This window comes from Manis javanica, chromosome 12, assembly GCF_040802235.1.
Source record: "Manis javanica isolate MJ-LG chromosome 12, MJ_LKY, whole genome shotgun sequence".
Lineage (NCBI taxonomy): Eukaryota > Metazoa > Chordata > Mammalia > Pholidota > Manidae > Manis > Manis javanica.
In genome coordinates this window covers 8625455-8651337 of record NC_133167.1, presented here as the reverse complement: position 1 = coordinate 8651337, position 25883 = coordinate 8625455, and the positions used below count along the sequence as shown (strand labels likewise).

General features: G+C 35.8%; 1 protein-coding gene across 20 annotated transcripts in view; it reads right to left on the bottom strand.

Annotated features, from left to right (window-relative positions):
• The window catches only part of TRIP12 (thyroid hormone receptor interactor 12), a 138253-nt gene that overhangs the window by 20200 nt on the left and 92170 nt on the right, over window positions 1-25883 (bottom strand). For 9 of the 20 annotated variants that reach the window (XM_073218011.1, XM_073218008.1, XM_073218006.1 and 6 more), the window contains 23 exons: window positions 24920-25012; window positions 24567-24728; window positions 22894-22962; window positions 22640-22805; window positions 20479-20596; window positions 20205-20364; window positions 18216-18369; window positions 16893-17121; window positions 16481-16599; window positions 14641-14848; window positions 12287-12387; window positions 11885-12059; window positions 10647-10788; window positions 9576-9767; window positions 8274-8425; window positions 6781-6953; window positions 6332-6405; window positions 6051-6250; window positions 5432-5559; window positions 3855-4006; window positions 3037-3179; window positions 1809-1965; window positions 407-505 (listed from right to left, as the gene is read on the bottom strand). In XM_073218011.1, the coding sequence (XP_073074112.1) occupies window positions 407-505; window positions 1809-1965; window positions 3037-3179; window positions 3855-4006; window positions 5432-5559; window positions 6051-6250; window positions 6332-6405; window positions 6781-6953; window positions 8274-8425; window positions 9576-9767; window positions 10647-10788; window positions 11885-12059; window positions 12287-12387; window positions 14641-14848; window positions 16481-16599; window positions 16893-17121; window positions 18216-18369; window positions 20205-20364; window positions 20479-20596; window positions 22640-22805; window positions 22894-22962; window positions 24567-24728; window positions 24920-25012 (3366 nt within the window). The remainder of the gene's footprint in view (window positions 1-406; window positions 506-1808; window positions 1966-3036; window positions 3180-3854; window positions 4007-5431; window positions 5560-6050; window positions 6251-6331; window positions 6406-6780; window positions 6954-8273; window positions 8426-9575; window positions 9768-10646; window positions 10789-11884; window positions 12060-12286; window positions 12388-14640; window positions 14849-16480; window positions 16600-16892; window positions 17122-18215; window positions 18370-20204; window positions 20365-20478; window positions 20597-22639; window positions 22806-22893; window positions 22963-24566; window positions 24729-24919; window positions 25013-25883) is intronic. The other 11 variants (XM_073218015.1, XM_073218021.1, XM_073218024.1 and 8 more) reach the window with 6 other exon arrangements.

Here is a 25883-nt window from a genome sequence, read left to right as displayed (position 1 = left end):
TTTCTTCATTTTGATGTGGCATTGATTACAGACTGCATACATTTGTCAATTCTTAGAACTGTACATCTTAGAAGTATGAGTTTATTATGTAATCAGCAAGCCTAATTTTTAAAAAAGCATTTCAAACATTCTGAAAGACATGCTTAGAACATCCTCTCACTTTACCAACCTAAAGGTTACACAAACATTTGCTCTTATGCCAGAAAAGGAAAACTGTCTTTTTTCATACAGTTTAACCTTGAACAACGAAGAACTTAGATGATTCAAAGGAAAACAGAGCATATCTCAAATTTTTAGAGAAAGTTTCCAGTTGCCTTTTAGAATTTCATAGGGAGAATAAATTCTACCAACATCTTACCAAAGGCACACGCCAAGCTAAAAACCATCAACAGACTCAGCAGCTCACCTCATTTTCATACTGGATTTCTAACATGGCCCGAGAGCTGCCAAGATCCTGCATCACAGACTCCGCTTGTTTGAGCAGCTCCTCTCTGTTCACAGTACGCTAACAAGACAAAGCACAACTGTGAGGAAACTATGCTCACATGACACTTAAATAAATAGGTGGCATTTCTAAGTGCAAAAGAAATAAAAATTCAACTGTTATAAAAGTACTTCTTTAAAAGAATACCTCAGAAAAGGTTAATAAATAGCTGCATTGTGACAAATACAGCATCCTGGCATACATGGTTAAGTGTGACTTTTATCTTGAGCCCATGGCAAATTCAGAAAATTCAAGATGGAGAAGAATCAATCTCTGTAACTTTGACAAACATTAATGAAATTCAGGGCTGCAGCTTCATGAAATCTCCCTGGGTACACCTAAGGGTTAAATAGTGGAGAAGTAGATATGGGGGTGGCAGGTGAGAGGGGTGAGCTGAAACCTATGGACTCTGAGCTGCAGAGACCCTACAAGCACTACAGCAAAGGTCTCTAATGAGATTCATAGGGATGAGAAAGGTCCTGTTACATTTTCAATTCTACCAACACCTCCTGTTATCTCTGTCTATGGAATCTTAATGATACAAATACAGGTAAGACTAACAAGGCTTCCTTTATTCCTTTTTTCATAAGTACAGTGTTGTTGTTTTTTTACTTCTCATTCCTTCTATCCCTTTTTATGTCATTAATGGCTCTGAAAAGACTTGGAGATAAAGGTTTCAGGATGACAGGAATGAGTAAAAATCCTCAGCAAGAAACGGGAAGGTAAAAAGAGAAGGCCTAAGTAAAAAGCAGTGGAGTGTCAGAAGGATAGAACAGTGTGGCTGACAGCTGTGAATGTGGGGGCAAGAATTCGGAGCACAGAGGGTAAGTCAGCAGCAGGGGCTGACTGGTCTAGCGACATGAAACACTTCAAGGATTTTGTTTCAGTCGTTTTGACTGGAGTGATTTGCTAAGGGAATAAAGTGGATCTGATTAATTCCACCTACTGCTTAAGGGATCAATTATAAAAGTGAGGCTACAGTTTTTTGAGTGCCTAACTTAGAAATGCCTTGGTAAGAGAAGACAAGATTTTTCTAGCACAAGTGTTACAGAAAAAAAAAGGATTGTAGAAATTATTTCAAAAACTGGGAAAAAGGACTCTTTCTAGAGGAAGAATAAGAAATCACAGCCAGCCCAGTTCTAAGAGATTGACAGGAAAATATGGCTAACACAGATGATTAAAAAAAAGATAGCAAAGAGATGGCTATAACTAAGATAGGACTCTAAACCAACTGGCATACCAAGATGCACCTCATTTCTAGTTTTTCCATTATTTTGAAAAGCTCAGTTTGATTTATCTTTAAATATTTTTGGGAGAAACTTACTTTTTTTCTATCCAATCTAGGTGCAACTCTGCTATCTTGAGAATCAGACTGGTTGATTTCTGGGTTGGTATCAAGTAACCTTTGCATTGCTCGGTCCCGATCAAATGCAGTTACATAGAAAAGCATTTGCCGGGTATCAAAAGGGAAGAAAAATGGGCTGTAAAAAGATGTGATACAAATTTATTATCTGAGTTAGAATAACAAACTATAAAAAACCCTGTATTAGAAATGACTTTTGATATGATACAGAATACTAATTACAAATGTAACCAATAAAAATGGTCTAGGCAAACTAATTTTGAGGAATTTCCATAATTTGTGTATGAAAACTCTAAGTGATCAAGTTATAATGCATTAAGTAGTTTCCCACTGTGAAATATGAAATTCAACTATTAAAATCCTACACTTTAACCAAGTCCATCCAAGATAATTTTTAATCTACCCAAAGACCTTTAGGAAGTATAACATGATTAGCAAAGGCTAAATTTTAAAGTCAGTCATGACACTTCATGATACCATGATAACAGAATTAATGGCTTTACTGGTTCATGATTTTCCTGCCAGCTTTGGCACTTCTAAAAGTCACGTAAACCTGCCAAAAGGCAGCTGCTCATTTCAAAAAAATGAACCCTGCAGTAACCGGAAGCATAAACCTTACTGCCTCTGGAGGTACAATTTTGGTAGCTCTTGACACAGAGCTGCTAAAAGCACGTCCTGTGTTGATCCGAATGTCCAATGTCTATTCCACAGAGCGCAGGCAGCCACGTGAGAGTGAGGTAAGCCTAACATTCCATTGCTAATTTTACATAGTCTTAATCGATGCAAATGTGAATAGCCACATGTGACACTGACTATTATATTGACTGGTGCACTCCTACAGTCTCTGAGAATGTAGATCTGGACTCCAAAGGCTCAGAGAATTAACCAACTACACTTCTGGAGTCCAAGATTATGAAGGCAGAGGATTTTAATCTCCTCAAATATCTTTGTGTATGTCCCTGTTTCACATATATAATATATGCCATCAAGTAGAGCCAGTACCAGCCCGTTTGCCCAGTCTGTTTGCATGATAAAGCCACACCATTAAGCAAGCTGTGATCAAACATGGCAATATTACTATACACATTTAAACAGATTCACTGAAGACTAGATTATTGTAACAAAACATATAAAGATTATCACAATGTTCATGCTTCCAAGGCCAGCACTACAGAAGTAACTGTCTTACCAGGTTTTTCCCAGCTCAGTAAGCCACGTTGGGATGTTTCCTGTCATGATTACTAACGGATCTTGAAGCTGCCTATTTGCTTTTGCTGTCAACTTACTGTTAATAAATTCACCAGTTGGAATAATCTCCTTGCACACTGCATTCTGTAAAGTATTTTTAAAAAAGGAAAAAAATAGAAGTCTACATGTAGTAAAACATCTAGCTTATATTCACTATCTCTTCCTTTATTCCCAGATACATATGCAGAGTGCCTAGATTTCCCGTGGTTTCCAACATAAAAATGCAGCTCCCACTGGTGCCTCCCAAACTAAATGATAATCTGTGTGATGTAGAGTAGGACACCCCAACACCCCCATGGGGCCACTGGTACAAAATTCACCGTTGATGTGGCAGCTTATGTTTTCCATAAGGCCAACTCCAATTTCTCCATTCTTCCCTACATTACATAAATATCAAAGGCAGCATTCACCTTTCACCCAACATTTTATTTTGTATCATAACTTAGATAAATGAACTTTTGATTAAATATACCTTAAAAATTTTAACTTTTAAATTCACATTCAATAGTCATTTAATAAATTTTCAGATAGAGAAAATTTTACAAGTCTGACAGAGAAAACTAATTCAAGAACGTAGGTCAGGAAAAAAACTGGGTGAGAGGTTCCCACTAATACATTGTACTTCACTGGGCTTCGGGTCCCTGGATTTCACTGAATCAGTGTTTCTGTTTCTAGTAAAACAGGAAATTCATCAATCCCTAGATATACACTATAGTATATGTCATACGGAAATCCTCACAAGTAGGGAACATTACTCACATCATACAAGTAATACCAGTATCGACTGATGGCATGCAAAACTCTTAAAAGAAGAATCACATCTAATGATGGGTCTTCAAAAGTTATATTTTCCGGTGGTGTAGGTATGAGGTAAACCTCTAAAGGATTTGATACTGAGGGACACACTCCATCTAGAAAGCAAAGATCAAAGTTAAATTTTGGACAAAGCCAGTGAAGTGTCGTATCATCGAAGCTAAAATAGTAACCATAAGTTAAGACTTAATGCTTGGTAACTTGTTAGTAGAGTACTGACAGCTTGAACATCTTTTTATCTTATACATAAGTCATTTAAGCTTATGAAAATTTCAATTTTCCTCCTCTACCCAATTAACTATTATAAAGGATAAAAGCTAACTCATTTGCATTTCTCCTTTAAAACAAAAACAACAGCTAACAAAATGGTTAGAGAAGAATCAAGACGAAACATTTAAGTTCACTATTACAGAAATTTCCTGGATTTTTTTATATCCAGCCTAAAATGCTCATATAAAATGACAAATACTCTGATTTTTATAAATCTGATTTAGAGAGATTATATTATATATTCCAAGGCTTAGGGCAGCATAGACTGTTGACATTTCCAAGTAGGATCTGTGGTTCCTTTCTCTTAAGATTTTCCTAATAGCATTTCTTTTTTTTTTTTTAAGTGAGGGATTGATACTATTACCATTTACTTTTAACAAGAAAAACAATTAGAAATCACAGCACTATTACTGCATAGAAGGGCAATTAACACCAAAAACAGAAAATCCCAATAAGGACCCTTTTAAATAGAATAAATTTAGCTTTATGGAAAAAAAATTGCCATAATGCCCTTCCTTCTGTGGGCCAGGGAAAATTCCTTCACCTGACATCAGTGTTTGGAAATCCCTGATGGGGGTAGTTCCCAGTTCTGTACGGAATGATGCTGCAGCCTAATGCCAAGCATTTTTTTTAATATCATTAATGTACCATAGACTCCCCCTATTATCAAGTGCCCCCCACATACCGCATTACAGTCACTGTCCATCAACGTAGTAAGATCTAATGCCAAGCATTTTTACTAGTACATTAAAGAGAGGAGGAAATGAACAAGGTCATACTGGAATGATACTACAAAGGAAAACAGGTCAGGTGGGAGGCACTACTACATTCTGTAGTCATTATTACCTGGCAAACTTTTAATTCCTCCTATAATTGCTAAATTATATTATTATTAATGAAAACAATAAAAATTGAGGGTCAACTCACTAACAACAAGGTTCTTCTTTAATGAATGTCTTCTATTAATAAAACTTGTTTTATAGCCTTCATGAAAAACATGAATTTTTCATGGAAAAGAATCTAAGCATTTTCCCCAACTTTCTTCCCAAATTTAATTTTGCAGATACTTAATTTTTCATTTTTCAGACACTAAAGTGAAGGGTTTGATAAAAAGCAATCATCTGTGGTTATTTCATTTTTTGTAAATTATATTGAAAGACTTTACTACTAGATATAAAGCACTCCTTTAAAACCTTGAGGGTAAAGAGTACTGCCCCGCGGCGGTCTGTTTTCCCCTGAATATGTCAGCTTACCGTGCCATAACTCATCGTGCTTTTTTGCATTTCTAGGAGAAGTTTTTGTTGGAGCTGTTTGGGCTCTTCCTCTTTTACCACCAACACAATCTTTACTACTTTCTTCATCCTCTCTCACTGGTTTGTACCTAAAGTGATAGGAGAGTATGTAAACCAAAGTTAGATTTTAAAACTGCAAATTATTCGATGACACCAAAGTGAAAGCCACAGACACCACAAAATTACCAGAAGAACTCTACGAAGTCTATCCTCTCTCCCTACATACAGATTTGGAGATTACCAACAGCACTGCTTCCTATAAGAGAATGCAGGAAGACCGCCATCCTGGGAGGGGGCCACCTGAAACTCCAGGGGAGGTTCTGAAAAGGTCAGTTCTCTTCCTTCCAGCTAAGTAGCAGACATTCACAAACACTGCAGGAAGCTGCACCCAAATGCCTCTAAGGGCTGAGAGATTAAAAACGTCCTGTTACCTAAAGGAACCATCATGTTATGGAGACATTTTTGTCTTAGGGTTTAGGGTCCCCTCTCCTTATGCGAGCCAGCACTTAACATGAATTCCAGAACACATGGACAGTATTGAAGTTGATGAAAAACCAAACAAAATCATTTTCAGACTTGCCATATTGTATGAGTCTTCGTCCAAATACCAGCTCTTCCTAGAGGATTGCTCTCATCATCTGTGGACTCCCTTTCATCTTCAGCCTGTATACTGAACTGTCGCACTGCCTGGTACACAGTCATGTTATATGGCAGCAAATGTTCTCCGATGTAAAACTGCAGCCTGTGTCTTACATTTCCTGAATTTAAGAACTGAGCAGCCTGAATAAAGGAGAACAAAACCCAATTAAGCTTTAGGCCCTGAACTTCCTCCATTACAACATGGTAGGAACAGCATCTTACCAGAGACTCGTCGATTTCCTCATCAGAGCCATCATCATCACTGTCTTCATCATCTTCTCTCACTCTTCCATACCCTAAGGGCCCAAGAAGGCTGTTAAAACTCCTAGCAATTCCACATGGCAAAGAAAAGCCTGCATATACTGGCTAAACCAGTATATTCCCAGAAAAACATAAATAATTACACTTTGATCTATGAAGCAGATAGATGATCTAAGAAAACTGTCAAACACAAAATGTCATTTCTACTACATTCCCATCCAAGTAAGCAGTCAATCCCTACAAAGTTTAACATACTTCTACATGCTACTAATAATATAATGATGTCAACACAAGGTACTGATGCTAGGTCTTAACAGAAGTGGCAATGGGTAAGTGATTTATATAGCTCTTAATACTAATTTCACCCCAAATGCACACAAAAATACACGATATTCATATATGTAAAGTACCTCTAACCACAAGGTATCTCTCAATAGCTTGTACCAAAGCTAAAGGATCAATCTTGACAGGTCCTCCCTTCCACTGCTTCACATTTGCACAGTCTGGATGTCTTTGTAACTGGCATTTTAACTGATGTGTGTTGAAAAATTTTAAAGCCTGTGATCCTCTGTTGAGAGAAAAGCTCAAGATAATTTGTGAAAAAAAAGTTATTCTATTATTTTCAAAACCAACACAATTAATTCAAAAAGCAACATAATACAAACTGCACTTAAGGCACAAAGCAAGCATGCACTTACTGGTGATATAAATGGCAAAGACAACAATTCAAGGTATTTAGTAAAAGTTATCTAAAATAGGATAAAAGTTTACTAAAATAGGAAATAAGAGGGTGTGAACACATGCGTAAGAAAAACAATAAACCAACATTCAATCTCCCACCATGAATTCACCTGAGCAAAGATACTTCACCATTGAGATTTAATTATTTCCCTGAAATAAAAATTCCTCAACTATGTGAGCATGCTCACTTCTACAATATTTTGCCATTGCCTAAATTCTTTTTAAAAACAAAAAAACTTTATTTTTTGCTTTAATAAGATTTCAGCTACAAATCTACTTTAAAAATCAACCTTAAGATTTTACTTTACTATATTCTTTTGAATGAAGCAGTTTAACAGCTACACCAGTCTAAATCTAGTAATATTTAACTGCTCATTTCTGAGAAGGGCTGGAGAGTAAGATAAAAACAAGCTCAAAACACAGTTAATCTGTAAGGTTCCACTGGGAAATAGGGAAATAGTAAAGAATATTCCATTATACTGATATATACAACAAATGTAAACACGTACTTTATACAAATTTCAATGAAAGTGAAAAAACTTCATTGTTCTCTCAAGCACAACTGAAAATGTCCCCTTATTTCGGAAAAACTTCCAGGACAGTATAATGATCAAAACTGAATACCACACTCTACATTAAATTTAAAAGCAGAAAAAATCCTAGTCCATACCAATTGCTTTATCTAGCCAATAATGCTTTATTTTTAATCCAATCAAAATTTTAAATGTTTTTAGAACTACATTATGGGGAAAAAACAAAGTTTTATTGAACAGTAAAACTCCAAAATAAATGTTTCTTAAAACCCATCAAAATACAAAGTGTTATAACCACTTACATCACATATGAAATCACCTTATTTCGCAGAATGCAAAGATTTTGAAGAAACGCTTTATATATTAAGTTTGTCAATTTAAGGAAAACTAAGCCTATTAGAACTTGCCAACAGAGTCAATGGTTTATTTCCAAAACATCATGTTTAAGACACATGATGATTAAAAAGATACAAAGTATATTATTCACTTTTTAGAGTATTCAATTTCTTCACTCATTACAGCTGGAATGTTCTTCAGGCACATGACAGTGTTTCCAGACCTCTTTCCACTCTCCACAAAAGCAAGCACCAAGTCCAATGGCAAGGGCATACCCAGGCAATGATCCTTACCTGCCTCCTGTCCCATTTCCACTGGGGAAGTCATGCACTTTGACTGGAAATTGTTCCATTTGGCTGAGGCAGTTGTTCATCTTGTGAACTAACGCCAACAAAGGTGCATTACCCACTGGTTCCACTCTTCCAATGGGCTCTTCTCCAGGAAGCTAAAGTTATTAATAAACCAACAGGTTAAGCAAGGCCTCTTAAAAATGGATCACTCTTCAACAAGACAATTTAATAGGCAGTTTTACAAGAGAATTGTTCATCTATTTTCTTTTCTCTTTTCGATGGATTTCTTGGAACAAGTTTTCCAAATAAATTACTTCAATAAAGACATTTTTTTTTTACAGGCCCACAATCCCATATTCATAAACAAACACACAAATCATTTGGTGGCAAAATTTGACTCAGATAGACATAAGGCTATTTGCAGTATTTATTTACCTATATTTAGTAGGAATATTCATATATTTTGCTGCAAAAACATTTCATGTGTATGGAGTGCTATTTAGAATCCGCTGGGGATATCAGGTCATATGTGGTGCGTATACTGTATTGTAGAACTCTTAAAAACCCATTCAGTCCTAAGGAATTTCAAATAAGGGATTACAGGCCTATACTTTATCTTAAGCATGGTATAAAACTATGGCCAATACTGCTGCCCATCTTATGAATCTCTAATTACACTGATGATCCAGAGAGAAGCTTCCGAAGGGATGCTATCTCTTGAACAGCTGGAAACGAGTATGATGGTGTTGAGTCAGTATGTCCAAAACTAGTTAGTTACTTTCTTGCCCTCACCTACTAAGGGCAAAGGAAGGGGAGCCATTCTGGGATTCTGCTCCTGTAATCCACATTGTAAATGGTGACTGAGTTCTCTTAAATGGAATTGTTAGCGCTATGTTTTATATACAAAATGGAAATGTTATGTCTACTCTACCTTATGTCATTAGCTACATTATGTCACCCATATTTCCCTTAAGAAATGTATTGCAAACTACACTATGTACAAAAGCATACTGAGTATAAGACACATTCACAAGAGACTCTATTAATGGCTTGTCATAAGGAAAACACAAAGACCCAAGATAACAGACTATAGAAACTGTGGCATTTGCTTCATTAAATCACCATGTTGTTGTTTTACTGTTTACTTGATACAGAAAAGATGAAGGAATCCAATTTGTTTACTGCTAAGGTGAAGTTTCTAGCTTGCTATCTTCACACCTACAGGAAATTACTACTGGGATGAAAATACACACATTAGCAAGCAATGATTCTTATAGTAAGATATGCAAACATTGGATAACTTACTGGAGAAGAAAAAAATACATGAAGGAATCTCTTTAATCTGATCTCTCTGCTCACAGCATCCTTTTCACTTTTAGATGTCAAATAAAGCAACAGCTGCTTCACAAATCCACTATGCTGGATTTCAAATGATGAAACATCTGACTCTGAGACTATGCTACGGATTTCTACAAGGCACTCAGCTCCACCATCCACCTGAAAGAGTTAGGAACAGTATTTCTATATTGATTTAAACAGTCCTTACTAACTCTACAATCCCAGTTCCCCGAAAGGAAATGAATACATTTCCAACATCTTTTAAGAATAGAAGGCAGGTAGGCTGTGGGGTGGGGGTGGGGGCAGCAGCAGGAGGAAGGGGTGATATATTCTTGACAGTTTCTTAGAAATTGTGATCTTACCTACACATACATACACTCTCTCCCCCTTTCTCTCACAAAATGTTAATATTTCATGACAGAAAACCAAAGTCCATACTAACATAAAAAAGAAAAATTTTATAACTGACAAATGAATTTAAAAAAAAGACAAAAGAGCTGTAATACCAAAATGAAAAGATATACAAGAGTATCAGGTATGGCTATATATTAATACATTTAAAATCTGAGTGGAATGGACAATTTCTTCAAAACCATGTGTTACTCAAATCACTCAATGTACATAAAAAATACAGAAAGACTAGGAATCAAATGAAATACATACAGAAGGTTTAACAAACTTCTACCTCCCCAAGACCCCAGGAGGAGAGGGATTAAGGAGGGTCCCTACCAACTCTAGTAGCTGTAGTTAAAGAGGAGATGTGCTGAGGGACATTTCTGATGTCTCTCTTTGTCAAGAAAAACAGGATGTGAAGGGAACCAAGTCAAAGATGAGAGTCATAGGTTCATTTAGTGATAAATGATGGAGTATCCAAGTCAAGGGACCGTTGAAATGTTGATGCCTAAGGTACCTGTCTGGCTAAAAAGCTGACCTATGATAGGTAAGTCCATGGAAAGCCAGAGAGTCACCAAGGAAAGGAACAGCAAGAGATTCCAGAAGAAACTGGAAAGAACCAGCAAGCTGCATGGGACACAGTACCTGGAGGTTGAGTTGTTCAGTTGCAGCACAAAGTCTCTGAAGGACATTCAGCGCAGGGTTGCTTCCGTCCATGTTCTCAGAACTGAAATAACGCTCGACGAATTTATGTGCCTGCTCCTTAATCCAACCTTTAATTTTTTCTCTGAAAGGAGGAAAAAGGAGATAGTAAAGCCTCAATGTACCTAGAAAGGATTTAAATTTTAAGCTCTAAACAAAGGCAATAGCTGATATATTAAAAACCCTTTCTGGCCTATGCTTTTTATAATAAATTCAGTTTCCACATCAATCAAATTAAGTTTCATTTTGAAAATGGACTAAGATGCACCTAGAGTCACATACAGCTACTTAAAATCATTTCAGGTCATTCACTACATGAACAGTAAAACATCAAGTCTAACTTCTTGGAGCTCTACAGTGTAACAGTTTCCTACCAGTCCACCTGAAAGCAATTATTATCCTTTACTTGTGCTCCCAGAAGAGCTGAAGTAAAGAATCACAGACCAGAAACATGCACCTGTTAGGTGCAGGACCCCTACAACTGAAAGCCAGCTATTTAAATTATATATTCTGATGGCTTCAGAAATACATTTGCTTAATTATTTTTAACTTAAATTCGGAAAAACCAACAACAACCAAACCAATCAACCAACCAAAAAGAGCTTGTTTTCCCAATGGCATTTTAAAAAGATCTAATTTGAAAACAAAGTAACCCTTACTAATATGCTACATCCAGAGCCTATAAAAACAATTTAAGGATTTTGGAGAAATTATGTTTAAAAGCCATAAACTGGTATGAAACGCTTTAGCTATGCTTCTTAAAAAACGCAAGGCTCTACTTTAAGATCTTTGGGTTCAGTTATAAAGATAGAGGAGGGGTATCACTGAGAGTGAGTAGGGTGAGTGGGTAGGCAGACAGACAAGATACCAGCTTTCTCTCGTTTAGAACAACACTAAGGTACACGTCCCATGGTGAACATTAACTTGTTTGGTTTTGAATATACACAATTCCCAGCTAACGAAGCCAAAAGGAATTTTAAAGTTTAAGACTGGAACTTAATTAGGATAAAGCTGAACACAGAGTTTAAGAACTGACAATCTACTCCAACCTTGAGCAATGCCACTTCAAGCATAAAGCTCTGCGTTCACGTCTCACCTCCATAAGAAAAATGTGCTTACTGAAACAAAGTCAAGTTTTTCTAATCTGAGAAAGTAAGTAATACAGAAATGCCCCGCTTTGCCTGTTATTGGAGATGGTGTCCTTGGAGGCAGCCCTGGCAAGACCACTGACTCCTGCGGTTCGTGCCGGTTCAATGTTGTTGCTATTGGACTGCGCACTCAGCCTTCCCCATGTTTTGGGATTCAAGCTTGCCAGGAAAGAAGATTTAGGTGACTGAGTAGTGGTGGGGCTTTTAGCTATGAAGAGAGAATGACAGTTAAATTCATTTTAGCATAATTGATGAAAACCAAATGAATTTTAAGATTCGCATTCTCAATAGATTAATTAGCTGAAAGAACTGGGAACCCTGGGTATTGAGGAAACTCAGGAGTACTTCAAAGGCATCAGCAGTTTTAATGAAGTACATACTTTTACCTGCTTTCATCTTTCCATTTACCTCCCCCAGTTCCATCAGAAGAATTACCTTGATTGTCTACTTTGTCATCATCTCTTGGAGGTGAATACTTTGGCCTTCTTGGCCCTCGTTTTGGCAGTCGTTTTCTCTTTAGAACATCACTTAACCGACTATCACATGGGAAAATATGGATAAGTTTAGCAATTACCATGATTATCATCACTCATTGAAAATCAAGCTAAAATAGCAGAAACAATGAGTTATAAAATATTGCTGTAACATGGTATTTTTCATTTAGTGATTAATGTCTACTGTGCACCTGTCATGGTTCTAGATGTGTACAGAGAAAACGACTAATTCAGAAAATGGCTGTTTCGCTATACTGAACTATTGAAAGTAAAATCAGAGTATCTGATTAACCCTGTGTTAAACTATTATAAAATGTAGTACATAAAGTGCATAAAACAAATTATACAACATAAAGAACCAACATTAAAAAGAACTGTGTGATCACAAATTAGAAAAAGATTATTCTATATCTACATACCATATTTCTTCACTAGCTTAAATGACAAGTAAAATGTACATGGTATAGAGAGTTAGTATTATTATCAAAATACTTTCCAATACTACCCAAAGTAATTTCATGATATGCAATGGCAGTGCCATCCTAAATCAGCATACTTACAATTTAGTGATAAATTTTTTTAAAACCCAAAATTACCTATGAACAAATTTAGCTAGTGAGAGTTTAAATAACCCATCTTGAATTAGAATTTATAAAATAAAACATACAAAGCCTTTCTGTGTTAGTTTCACTATTGTTAAGAACACTAGAGACAAAAACAGATTCTCAGAATAACAAAACTATGTAAGATGGAAAAGATGAAAAAAATGTAGTTGGTCCGTGACCCAAACAAGGAAAAAGAAATTGAAAAAAAAAATTTTTAATCTCCTAGTACCTGATATGTTTATTGAAAACAATAATGTATTCAAGTACGCTTGATAATCAGGACAAGTGAACATTCAAAGAATAAACTCAAATGTGACTGAACAATTCCTTTACAAGTTTGTATGAACTTATCATTTGAAACTATATTAGAATGGAATGGAACCACTTAAAATTCTCTTAAGTATTTTAAAATAAAGGTTCTTTCCTTATAACTGTTAGAACCTAGAATTAAGTCTAAGTCCTTAACCTGAAGTGGCCCAAAAATATGCTGCCTCACATTTCACCAAACACATACGGTATCTCAGGCCCTATGCTCAATAGTAAAACCGCAGTTAGGGGAGGAAGTAGAGAGGCAGGCAAGGCGGGGGGGGAAAATAGCACACAAATCCAACTTGTACAGGGAAGGTGGAGAGTTCCCGGTATTGTCAAGGCCCAATTTCCTTGGACTGTGCCTATGACATGGGTACCACCTAAACTCAGCAGCTTCCTAAATTAACAGCAACTGCATGAGAAGGCCCAGTCTGTTGCCCTAAGTCTTAGAATTGCCAAAATTCGTATTAAAGCTAAAGCGGATAACTGCCACCAGGTGGCACCAAAAGCAGCTAGAATCCTGAGCTGGCAAGCTACATAGGACAATACTACATTGTCATTCACAAGATTAAAATGTTTTGGACCCCACTTAACTATTATGTCTTACCAAGATCCACTTTGCCTTTAAAGTTGTAAAAGGAGTATTACATTGAGTACATTCATTCTGAATTTCAGAACTAAATTTGTTTCATCATGCACCATTCATAGAGCAATACTAAGTTTCTAGTATCAGAAGTAAAAACATTTAGAGTATGACTTGTTTCAACACAACGAAATGAAAACCAGTAAGAGGGTTTGGTAATGTTCTCTGTAGCACAGTACAACAAAAGGATTATAAATAGATAGAGGTGGAAGTAGAGAACCGTCTTTAAGAATTCTGGTTTTTCTTTATTAACGGCAAAGTAAATTCCCATTTGCCAATTAAATGGGAAATCAGGTTTTTCTCTTAAGATTCTAAAAATTCTAATTTTTAACATTTTTCACTATATCTGTATCTGGATGTCTTGAAGTTGGTTTGTATCTGAAAAATGGTAAATAATCACAAGATTATGGAATCAGAAATGAGAGCTCAAATCCTGCATCTGTAAAAATAAGTGTGACACACTGCAAGTCATTTAACTTCTCTGAGCCTTGATTCCCTTGTATGTCAATAGAAATACCATGTATCTTTTATGGCCCCTAAACATGGCTCAGAACAGCAGGTTTCCAATAAATGTCCAGTTTTCTCCCCATTCTCATTAAACAGCTAACAAAATACAGATGGGAAAATAGTAAATGTACACTTTTGCTAATATTTTATTTTACCATTTTATTCCCTGTGTGAGCCTCAGGCAAAGTTAAACACAAAGGGCACAAAAATCACCACAAAACTCTGACTTACCCTTGAGGGCTCAGATCTAAGGAATCATCTCTGCTGTGCTGCAAGCTGGGGGATCCCAAGTCAGCCGAGGCATTAGTGGCAGCTGTGGCTGTTCCACTATTGACAGACGTTGTGGACCCCAAGGATCCTGACCCATTCGTACATGCCTTTGGTGGACTTGTCAACAAAGACTCGGATTCTGCTAAGTGTTTTACTTGATGCATTACACCTATATAATAACAGAGATTTAAGAGTCGATTTTAATCAGAATAGCCTCCCGGCCGTTACAAAATCCCTAAATACTAACACCAGTTAACAGGGAATTAATAAATAGTACCTGGAAAATAGGTAACAAAATTTAGGTGCCAGGGTATTCAATTTGACTCCATTCAGAGAAGTAGCAGGCAAATTGAAAATTAAAGATATTTATATTGAATATCTTCTGATATTCAAAACCTAGTAATAGGAAATTTAATAGGATCACATGTGAAGTATGACTGGAAATTCAAAATAACCATTATAAAAATAATAATCAATTACAGAAACATCATTGCCAGAGAGGAGAAAAAGACTCACAATCATTAGTTAACCTGAAATGCCAAAACCTGAAATGACAAGAACACCAGCCATCGAAGGGTGGTGATTTTCACATCCTTGGACATATATAACAAAAGCAAATAGTAACTTATAAGGCAGGGATTCAAATCTGAGCCAAGATCATGAAAAGACATGCAGGGTGGGTGGAGAGGTTCAAGAACTACCACACTGTATGCAAGCACTAGTCAAGGATGCCAGCCTCTATAAACTCCATGCAGGTCTATGTGTTTGAATGTATGTGAATGAATGTTCACAAACTCAACATTTTTCTAGGGAAGAGTCCAGGGCTTTCCATCAGATTCTTAAAGAAAAACCCAACAACAACAACAAAACTCAAACTCCTAAAAAAAATTCTGAATGAATTCAAAGTAAAAAAAAAAAAAAAAAAGTCACCATTAAGAAAAAAGATTGATTTTAACATACTTCCAAATCCAAAATTTGGAACAAAAGCAAAATAGATATCAAAAATAATGCACAAAATGCAAAATACAAGATAAGCTAAGGCTAAAAATAAGAACACATACAATCATATGCAGAAAATACTAGGATTGCTGATAAGATGGAAGATAAAGGTGGGGTTACTTAAGGGGAAAACACTAGTATTTCCTGTATTCTCATAACACCAAAGTATCCTAAAAGACCAAAAATAAAAGGGATTTCTGTTGAAGAGAAACAACTTCTTTTAGTAGCTTAGCAGGTTTCAAAAGCAATCAAACCTGAATGAATGATACAGCTTGATTGTGAAGTCTCCAAGAATTGAATGGAAAATTACCATGTCTCCAAGGATGGTATCTACATCCAAAGTCCTCAAATTAGAGGACTAGCCCCACTGCACTTGAACAGCATTCCACGCCTTAAAATATTTCATTAGCTACACAATGAAATACAAAATAATCATCTGCACAATTGTTCTGATCTACTAATACGATCCACTGGGGAAGAACATCAACTCTGATTTTTCAAGGAATCTTTATGAGCAGCTATGCATTACTGATCTAAAAAGGTAAGTCAATAATTGCTTTTGCACTAGCAACTCAAAAAAATCACTGCAACTTACTAGTGTTCATTAACTGACAGTGAATCTCACACAATTTGTATTAATGGATTTATAGAAGACACACTATATGTACTCAAGGAGTAAGTATACAAATTATCTTACATTAAAAGGTAATAGCTTAATTTCTGTTCCACAGATTAAAATTAAACTTCTATTGAAATACTATTTAGACTAAAAGATTAATTAGTTAATTATGAATGACATTACCTTCTCTTCGGAAGTAAACACTAAAAATATCAGGTAACTTCTGCATTAAGATTTCTGCCATCTGAAGTGCTCCAACTACTATCTTCAAGTCTTGGCTTGATAGCATGGAAGCAATGTGACTAAAAAAAGAAAGCATTTATATATAAAACATTCATCTGAGTTTGATAATTATTTTGGGGCATACTGTAAATCTGAGAGCAAAATAATCTAATTGTGAAACCAGTCCACTAAAACAAAATTTTTCTTCAACGCTCAACTTTTGCATTTATTTCACTTTTTATCAAGTGTGTGTGCAAATATAAAAAGACAACGAAGGGTTTTATGCCTGTTTTCCCTGTATTATTAAAGATTTCTCAAATTACTTGCAGAGACATGAATTTCTAAAATGTTTTCACTATTTTCATGTACACACCTTGAAACAGCATGGTTTTTCAGGACGTCCTTCAGAAGTTCGGCATCGGCAAAATAAATTATCCTAAGGATTGCTCTAAGGCACTTATGTCTGACCGCAGGCCCTGCTGAGGAGCTATACACTTCATAAAGAACGCCAAACAATGTCTTAATGAAAGACTTAGCCAGTTCCGGATCCTCTTTCATAAGCTGTGCTCGAGCATCATCCTTCTTTAACTCTGAATATCCACCTGTTATAAAAACGTACAATCTTAAAGTTACAGCCTTCAGAAACACAATGAAGTAAAAATAAAACATTCAGACCAATACAATTATTTAGAATGCCATAAAAATTTTTGGTTATAAAACAAATTAACCTACCTAACGTGATCAAGTGAAGTCTATATAGATGCTAAAGGCATTCAGACAGAACTTAGCCAGCTAGAAAAATCACTGACCATTCTGGCCAAATAAAAAGAGGAAAAGGCACCACCAACCACTGCACCTCTTATTTCACTAACAAAGGTTGAACAGATAGATAGTGGGGATATTTATTTATTAATCAGCAAAACCACTGGAAAGAAACAAACAGAGGCTATGGAAAAAACAAGATGAGCTGTCATTCTGCTTGGAGACAGTAAGGTGTAGGGAAAGGTAAGTGATGAAAGGTAAGCTCCAAGATCAGGGTTTGGCAAAGTATAGCAGAACGCCAAGTCCAGCCAACCAGCTATTTCTGTCAATACAAGTATATTGGAACACAACCACGTACATTTTTTACATCCTGGATATAGCTGTTTGGGGGCTATAACAGCAGTGTCGAGTACAGAGCCTGACCCACAAAACTTAAAATATTTACTATCTGTTGGCCCTTTTCAAAGAAGAAAAAAAATGGCTGACCCCAGCACTCTAAACTAAAGCTGCAAACACATCAGTCTAAATCTTCAAGGAGGGGGATAGATGCCAGAAACCTGGGGGGGTGGGGGAGATCATAATCTTCTATTCTTCAATAGTGAAGAAGAGAATTTTGATAGCAAAATATAGAACAGAAGGTTGGAAAAAACTAATCTGATGGGTATGGGTGATTCTTAAGGGGTAATAGGATAACAACAATTGCACAGGCCAATTCTGACTGGAGTCTAAGACACTGCAAATAATGTAAATTATATAGAGGATTAGCACCAGTTAAGTAATACTGGCTCACTCGCCAAAGTACACACACAAAAAAAACAGTAACAAAAAATTACTCCTATGCAACTGTCTTAAACTTAATAAAGACTCTCAAACATTATTACAAGTATTATTCACATGACCATACAGTACTACTCTGAATACAAAAGGTACTTACTAGTGTTAGTATTGGCTAAGGGGTTAGGTTTTCTCTGAATGGCACGTGCTGTTCCCGTGTCCTCATTGATTTGCTGCATAGAATTAAAATCAATAGTATAAACTCGTCCCAGAGTGGACAAGCTTATCTCATCCTCACCGACCTGATGGGCTGCCTGAGAGCAAAGAGAGAGAAACCTTGAATATAAACATGGAGAAATTTATCAACTTAAGACACAGTGGGGACCCTCCACAAATGCTGACTTACAGATTTCATCAGGTTTTAGATGGTGAAGTAATAGAATATGGAAAATTTAATAGTGCGGATATGACAAAACTCATTCATTCAACAAATCGTGTTTAAGTGAACAGAAATATACACCGAAGGTCCTATCAGGTCCCCAAGACATAAATACAGGTAAAATCCTGTTGAATGATCCAGTCATGAAGAATCATTGACACGAAGAAACCATCATTTGTATTACGAAGGCTTTTAAGACATTGCTGATAGGAAAAAAAATGTTATCCATAAATCTTAGTATCTAATTGTCTTAGGTTAAAGCATTATTGACATCATAGATTCTTAGCAATCCACCTAAAATCCCCCTCTTTAAATAAAATGTTCTAAGAAACTGTCCTAGGTAAATGAAAAAGCCTCTACATTTGAATGGTGCTTCTAAGACTGAAAGAGACATGACTGGAAATAAGAGAGCAATCACTAGAGGCTCAGTGTGCTGCTGCACGGTATACATCTAAACTGAGACTGTTTCATCAACAGTTTGGCTGATTTTAGAACAGTCCAATGAAGTGACAGAATATCTCATCTTATTACAGTGCAAGTGCAATCTCTGGCATTCCCAGGTTGAAAGACAGCACTCTTAGGAAATACAAGACGGTGAGCTAACAGTGAAAAGGCAGTATCGGGAAAATATGCTAAGAAGAACACACAGAGTTAAGAGACCACAACCTGCACAGACACTGAAGCTGGCAGTGCACAGAAGGACCGTCAGTTAACTCCTCATAAATGCTGCTGCCTCAGAATTTAGGTATGTTTATAAGGATTTATGGTTTTATAACATAAGTCAGTGGCTTCAAAGTTTTTCAAAAATGTATTTTTAGAAATTGGTAGATGACATCTTTAAAGAATGTCTGTTTAATTATTATGTTCTAAAAAATTCAAATACCACAGGTTAAAATCAGAAAATAGGGGTTTAAAGGTATGTTATATATTGAAAATATCAGTAAAGGATGCATGCCATCTCAAAAATGCAGTGACCGACACTGTCTCCTACCTAATCTGGGACAAGTACTTTTCCTGACCTGAAATTTTTTTTAAATCATTTCACTGCAAAGTTTACACAGAAGTATGGAAATAAGAATAAAATTATACATAAAACTTTCACAGAAAAACACTGTGAAGACTTTGGTGTATTTCCTTTGTTATTGTCCTCTTTTATTTTGCCAAGTTCCCAAAAGAGCCACATTAATTCTGAGTATTTTCATTTATCAGATCCCATTTTATGCCATTAAAACTTATCCCATTAATGACTGCATTATAAGAAAACCTATGAATATATCACAATTTACTTAATCATTCGCTAGATACAGGTATATAAATTGTTTCTATGTTTTTGCTCTGAAGAAATATTCAGAAGCAACTATTTTATGTAAATCTTTGCTTTTGATTCTTCTGGATAGGAGATAGAGGGAACTTTTAGAAATATATAGCCTAGCTCCTCCATTGTTTCCTTCCAGATGAGGAAACAATAGAAAAAAGAACTTAAATTACTCGCTCCATGTCAATCAGGTAGTTAGCAGCAGAAGCAGGACTAGAGCACCATGTTTTCTGACCTGAACAGAAATGAGGACCTTGTTCTCAGGAGACAAAATAAGAGAATCTTGAGTTAATTTAAAACTCAGCACATTTAAGTACATACAGCCACCCTCCTGCTCCATCCCTACACCCACTCTCCACCAAAACAGACATATTTAAATGGTACAATGAAACTACTACCTCAATGATCCGGCTGTCGATCCTGTTATAGGGATGCCAAAGGCCACGGTCGTCACGCCACTGCCATATCGCACCATCTGTGTTCTGTGCATTTCCCTTCTTCAGCATGGTATCAACTGCAAAAATGCCCTCTTTTGGTAAACATGGCATAAGCTCGCTGAAAACAAAAAGTGCAATTATTTTACAAAGCAGCCTCCTGAACTTTTAGGAAATGACAGTCTCCAGGTAAAATACCCTTTCATAAACCAGTTACTATTAGCCCCATCTTTACCAAATCAGAGATGTCAATTCATACAGTTCTTGAGGACTTCGTGGAACAAGGTCAATCTGTTCCTGGCAACTTCCATTGGAGGCACCACACAGGAGGAAGTGAAGCGTTTCTGCAATGTCTGTAAAACCAATAAAAAACAAAAGCCCATGAGAATACTTATATTACCTAATTTAAGAGATAATCATTCCTTAGAGGGGAAAACAATCAGAATTATTTTTTATAAAGCAATATACTACAAAAATTAAAATAAAAATGAGTTATAGTAAAAACCTTTTAAAAGGTTTATGAAAATTTTAACAATTTCTTTCTAAGGACTCCTGAGTTTCTAGGCTGGACAACTACTCACAAATCTATGCCCCGAGACTTCAGGAATCTTTTATTAACCCTCCTTGAGGAGCACAGTGCTTTGTACAAAAGTATATTCAACATACATTTGAAGCATCAATTCAAGTATATTTAAGTATTTGTCTTCTATTCAAAGATACCAAAAATCTGTGGCCGAAGGATAAAACATACCAATTAAAACCACCTGAACATTACCATATAAGCCATTACCTTATATACATTTAGCATGCCAATCTAATACAAAGATAATTAAAATATCCTCTGCAGAAGTTTCTATTCCCAGAAGACATCAGCACAGGGGGGAATTTGCATGAAAACAGCCTGATGTATAGACACTATCAGTGGAGGAAGCTTCCAGCCTCCACACAGGTTGCCACTCAGACAGCTAAGCTAAACAAGGCCAGAGCTTTGCTGGCGCTGGTTGTATATGTTTCTCTAAATACTATATATATGTAAAATAGAAACACTGCACTGAAAAATACAGCCAGTAATCAGTAAGTCCTGTTATCAAGCGAAGTATTTATCACTGATGTGGGTAAAGAGGTGTAGATAGTTAAATCTCTGTTTCACAGAAACTGCCCCAACAGTGATGAAAATTTTTATTTTCCTAAAAAATTATGGTTTTGCCAACTTGCCTAAGAAATGTTAATACACAGCAATGGTACATTCTTTTCAATAAATCACTTCAGTTGTATTATTTTTCTCCAAAATTCTCTGCCAATGTGCTAATTCACATGAAACTAAAGATAAAACTGAGTTTCCCCCAAAAAAGTAGTGTTATGCTACTTACTACTCTAAGCCGTTAAGACCAAAGGCTGTTCTGTCAGTATCATCAGACTCCCAAGGTAACATGCTCAGAGATTAGAATTATGGATACAAAATTACCCACAATTACAGATATTCCACACAAAAGTAAGCTATACTCTGCTAGCACTAATACTAACACATAGTTGTTTTCTTAAACCACTGTCTTCAGACACTAACTTGTGAAACCTAAGGTTTAAGAGAGAAAATGTGAGCAGTATGGTAGTACAACAGAACTTGTTTTCCTGCATATTCAGTAAGGTTGGGAAAGGCTTAGAAATACTAAATTAGCAAAGATGAGAGACACCATCTGTATAAGTTCCAACCTTTTGAGGGAGAGAACATTTTGGAATCAGATAAACTGCTAGAAAATCTGACATGGGCAGAAAGGACCATTAAAAGGTGGAAGACAAGCAATTATAGGCAGCAACATAAAACTGAGAATTCTGATGGAAACATCATTACATAATGGAAACTTTATCAAAGCCATGATCTTGGTTCTTTAGCCCCTAAAATTTTAATGGACAGTTGATCCTTGAACAATACAGGTTTGAACCACTTATACACAGATTTTTTGCAATAAATATACTGGAAAATTTTTTGGAGATTTGAGACAATTTGAAAAACCATTTTCTTTTCCCTAGCTTACTGTATTGTTAGAATAGGTATAAAATACAGGTATCATACAAAGTATGTGTTTATCAACTGTTTTATGTTATCAGTAGGCTTCTGGTCAACAGTAGACTGCTAGTAGTTAAGTTTCTGGAGAGTCAAAGTTACCCACATTTTGGACTGTGTGGGGTTATTAGCAGTCCTAACCCGCACATTGTTCATGGGTCAACTATACTATAATTATGTTGTCTGCACACAAATTTACTACACATTAACATTTTCTTCCTTTATTATCCAGTGCCTATATTAACAATCTCTTCTGCTTACAATGACTTTACTTATTAATGAACATTTTAAAAGAAGACACTTCTCCTGCTTAAAGTAGGAAAATAACACTTACTTTGCTTCATAAGTTGAACAGCTAAAGTTGGACAATTGGAACACATCAGAGAAAACATGCGAACCACCATTATAAACATTCCAGAACTCAGTATTGGTGGCGTCACTACCAACAGCTGTTGAACATTTGTAAGCAGATCTTTGGAGGCAACCTGTTGGAGTAAATTCTTCACAACACAAGAAAAAAGGAATTGTTATATGGTGATTCAGCAATTTAACAACTTCAAAAAAGCACCACCAAGGCTAAATCCTTACCTCTTCATGTTGGAAGTTGTCCACTAGACGTGCAAAACAAAGGCAAGTGCTTTCTACTGATTTTTTATCCTATTTTTTTAAACAAAAAAAAATAAAGCTTATTAATATAAAACATTTTCACTGTATTAACATCACTACCTTAATCTTCTTCCTAACCCCAAATTCTTCAAGGCCGGCTCAATCAGATGTGAGCTTTGAAAATGTAATGAGCCTAGGAAGGTGTAACAATATGATTGCAAAGTGAAGAGAATCATGCTGACATTATCTCTCTCTCACTAAGGCCCAACAGATAAAAGCAATTACATAGAAAAGGACCAACTTTTGTGCCTTGTCAATTTCAATACCTATACAAAAATTACAACAACAAAAAAAGACATATCACACCATTCTAAACAGCATTCCCAGTAAAAATGTTTAAAACATTCATATACTAAAACACTGGAAACAGTATTTAAGTATACGTGTGCTAGCCAGAGTTTTCCTGGTAACATGAGAAACTAGGTGTAGATTTGCTTTATTCACTATGAAAATAATCAAGGAAGAACATTAGTCTCACTGAGAAAATATTTGAAATAATCCTTGTAAAAGTGAAAAGAACAATTTAATGATTTACTAAGTGTTTTGACAGAGTTTGTTTTCTCCTTTAAAGATGTAAAAACTAGACTTGTATAAAAATGAGAATAATTCTGGTATTATAAAAGCCCTACACTTGCTCTGTCACTACTTAGTACATACAGACATAGTGCTACAAATAACAGTGGCCAACTACTTAACCTCTCTTAACTCTTACGACTTATTTCCAAAATAAAGTACTGAAATCACAGCTAACCGGAGAACATTATCTGTGGTCCCCATAAAGCACAGGTCATCTCAGCTAAGTTTTAAAAAAATAAGTAAACAATCAATGGCACCACTTGTATCTTAATCATCTTAGAAGCACAACACTTCAAAGTGACTCAATAATTACTATATTATCTTATATAACCCCGTAATATATTCTATGTACCTAATTTTCCCAAGACTTTAAGAACGCCTTGTAAACGTGATTTACAAAGCTGGATTTCTAAGTATCTCTTTAGCAGTAACAACACTTTAAAACATTGGCTTGTATTGAAAGAAAATTAAATTTCTCTACAAGCTTAAGGTTTAACTCATGACATGTCCTCCACGCCAGCCTCTGCGAACCCTACTGCTCATACTGTATCACCAGGCTCACTGATTCCACCTCCTAAATAATTGCTCCTGCTCTACTCCAACCCCAGAGAGCACAGCCTACATTTTCATTTTATTTCTATCTGGGATACAATCTCACTTCTTATGATCTAATTATTATCCTCCTAGTCTTGTCTGCCTAACCATTTAAAGACAGGGTAATCTTTCCAAAAGGAAACTCTGGTCATATCACATAGTAAACGCTCTTTTTGCTGAAATAACAACTTAAGAGTCAAAACAACTGAAGATATCAAATATGAAATATGGTTCTGTGGGTGAATCCACCAAAATTTTATAAAGTGACCCTTAGGTACATAACTGGTTAACATAGGAAACAACACTGATTAGAACATTTCCAATTTATATATCCAGTTGCAAGACTCAAAACCCTAGTTGAAACTGGCATTTTTTAAAAATGTAATAAAAAATTTTATTACACATAAAATAGGCTCATCTTTTACCTGATGGGTTAGCCTTTGGGTAAGCAACGGGAGGGAATCTGCCACAAAGTGAAATTCATCTGGCGTGATACTCTGACAGCAATTGGCTGCAATCGCTAGTGCATTTCTTTGCGCATTTATGCTGAAGAACTCTAGATACAGCAAGCAGTCTGCCAAACCACCCTAAAATACAGAAAACTGTTAAGGTGAAGAAACGCCCTTCTAACAGCAATTTAAAAGAAAAAAAAAGTAGTAAAGAGTCTAGCACTTCACTTGGGAAATTGTACCTTATAGAGATGGCAATCCAGGAGCTAATACAAATGTGATCTAAAATCGACTCAACACTAAATCAAATATTTAGTTCCAACACTTACCGCCTGTAGAATGGCTTTACTGTGTCTACGTGATAACATCTCCAAGGCCGTCAAGGCCTGCTCTGCCACATCAATACACTGAATAACTTGCAGCTGGGAACATATAAATGGTGACTTAAGGTTATCGTTCAAGTTATTTTCTAGTTGCTTATTTTCTACATGAATAGACACAGTATTTTCTAATTTCAATCAATCTATACTGCCACTAACATGACACTCACCACAGGAAACCAGTGACTTATGAGCTTAAGCTATAACATACAGCCAATATATTTTCCAACTACTTTGCTGTCTTTGAAGATACTGAAAAATGTTTTATATTGAGAAAGAAAAAACCAATCCAACTATATAATTGTAAATCTTCATAAAGTAATTATTTTTATAACTGATTTTTAAAATCAGGTTTTCAACTTTATACCATATTCTAAGGCTTTCAGATAATGCAATTTTTATCGTTCATTAAAAGGAAAAAGGCCCTTCAGACAGACCAAAAACATGACCTACCACAGACCGTAAGAAAAAATTTCCTTTCTCCACTGACTCATTTTATGACCCTGAGCAATGCACTTTGTCTCAGCCTCATCAGCTATAAAATGAGGGTATAAGTAGCTATCAAGCTCATTAGAATGTTTTCTAGAAATAATTAGATTATTTTTATTCAAGTGCCTAAAGTTCTTCTCTGGAAGATTTTATATTGTGGTTAATATTACTAAAAATTTATAAAACTGAATTGACTTTATAAATGTTCCATTAGCATCAACTTTACTGGTCTGCTAAGCGTTAAGTATCTTCTTCCTGGAAATCTTGGAGAAAAGTATACTTTTGTTAGATAATGGTGCTAAAAAATGTCTTGTAAGGTGACCTTACAATTTGATATACTACTTTAGAATTCATTAGTCAAGAGTTCACAACTTGATTTCCCTATGCTTGCCCATTTTTTTTGGTATCATTAATCTATAATTAC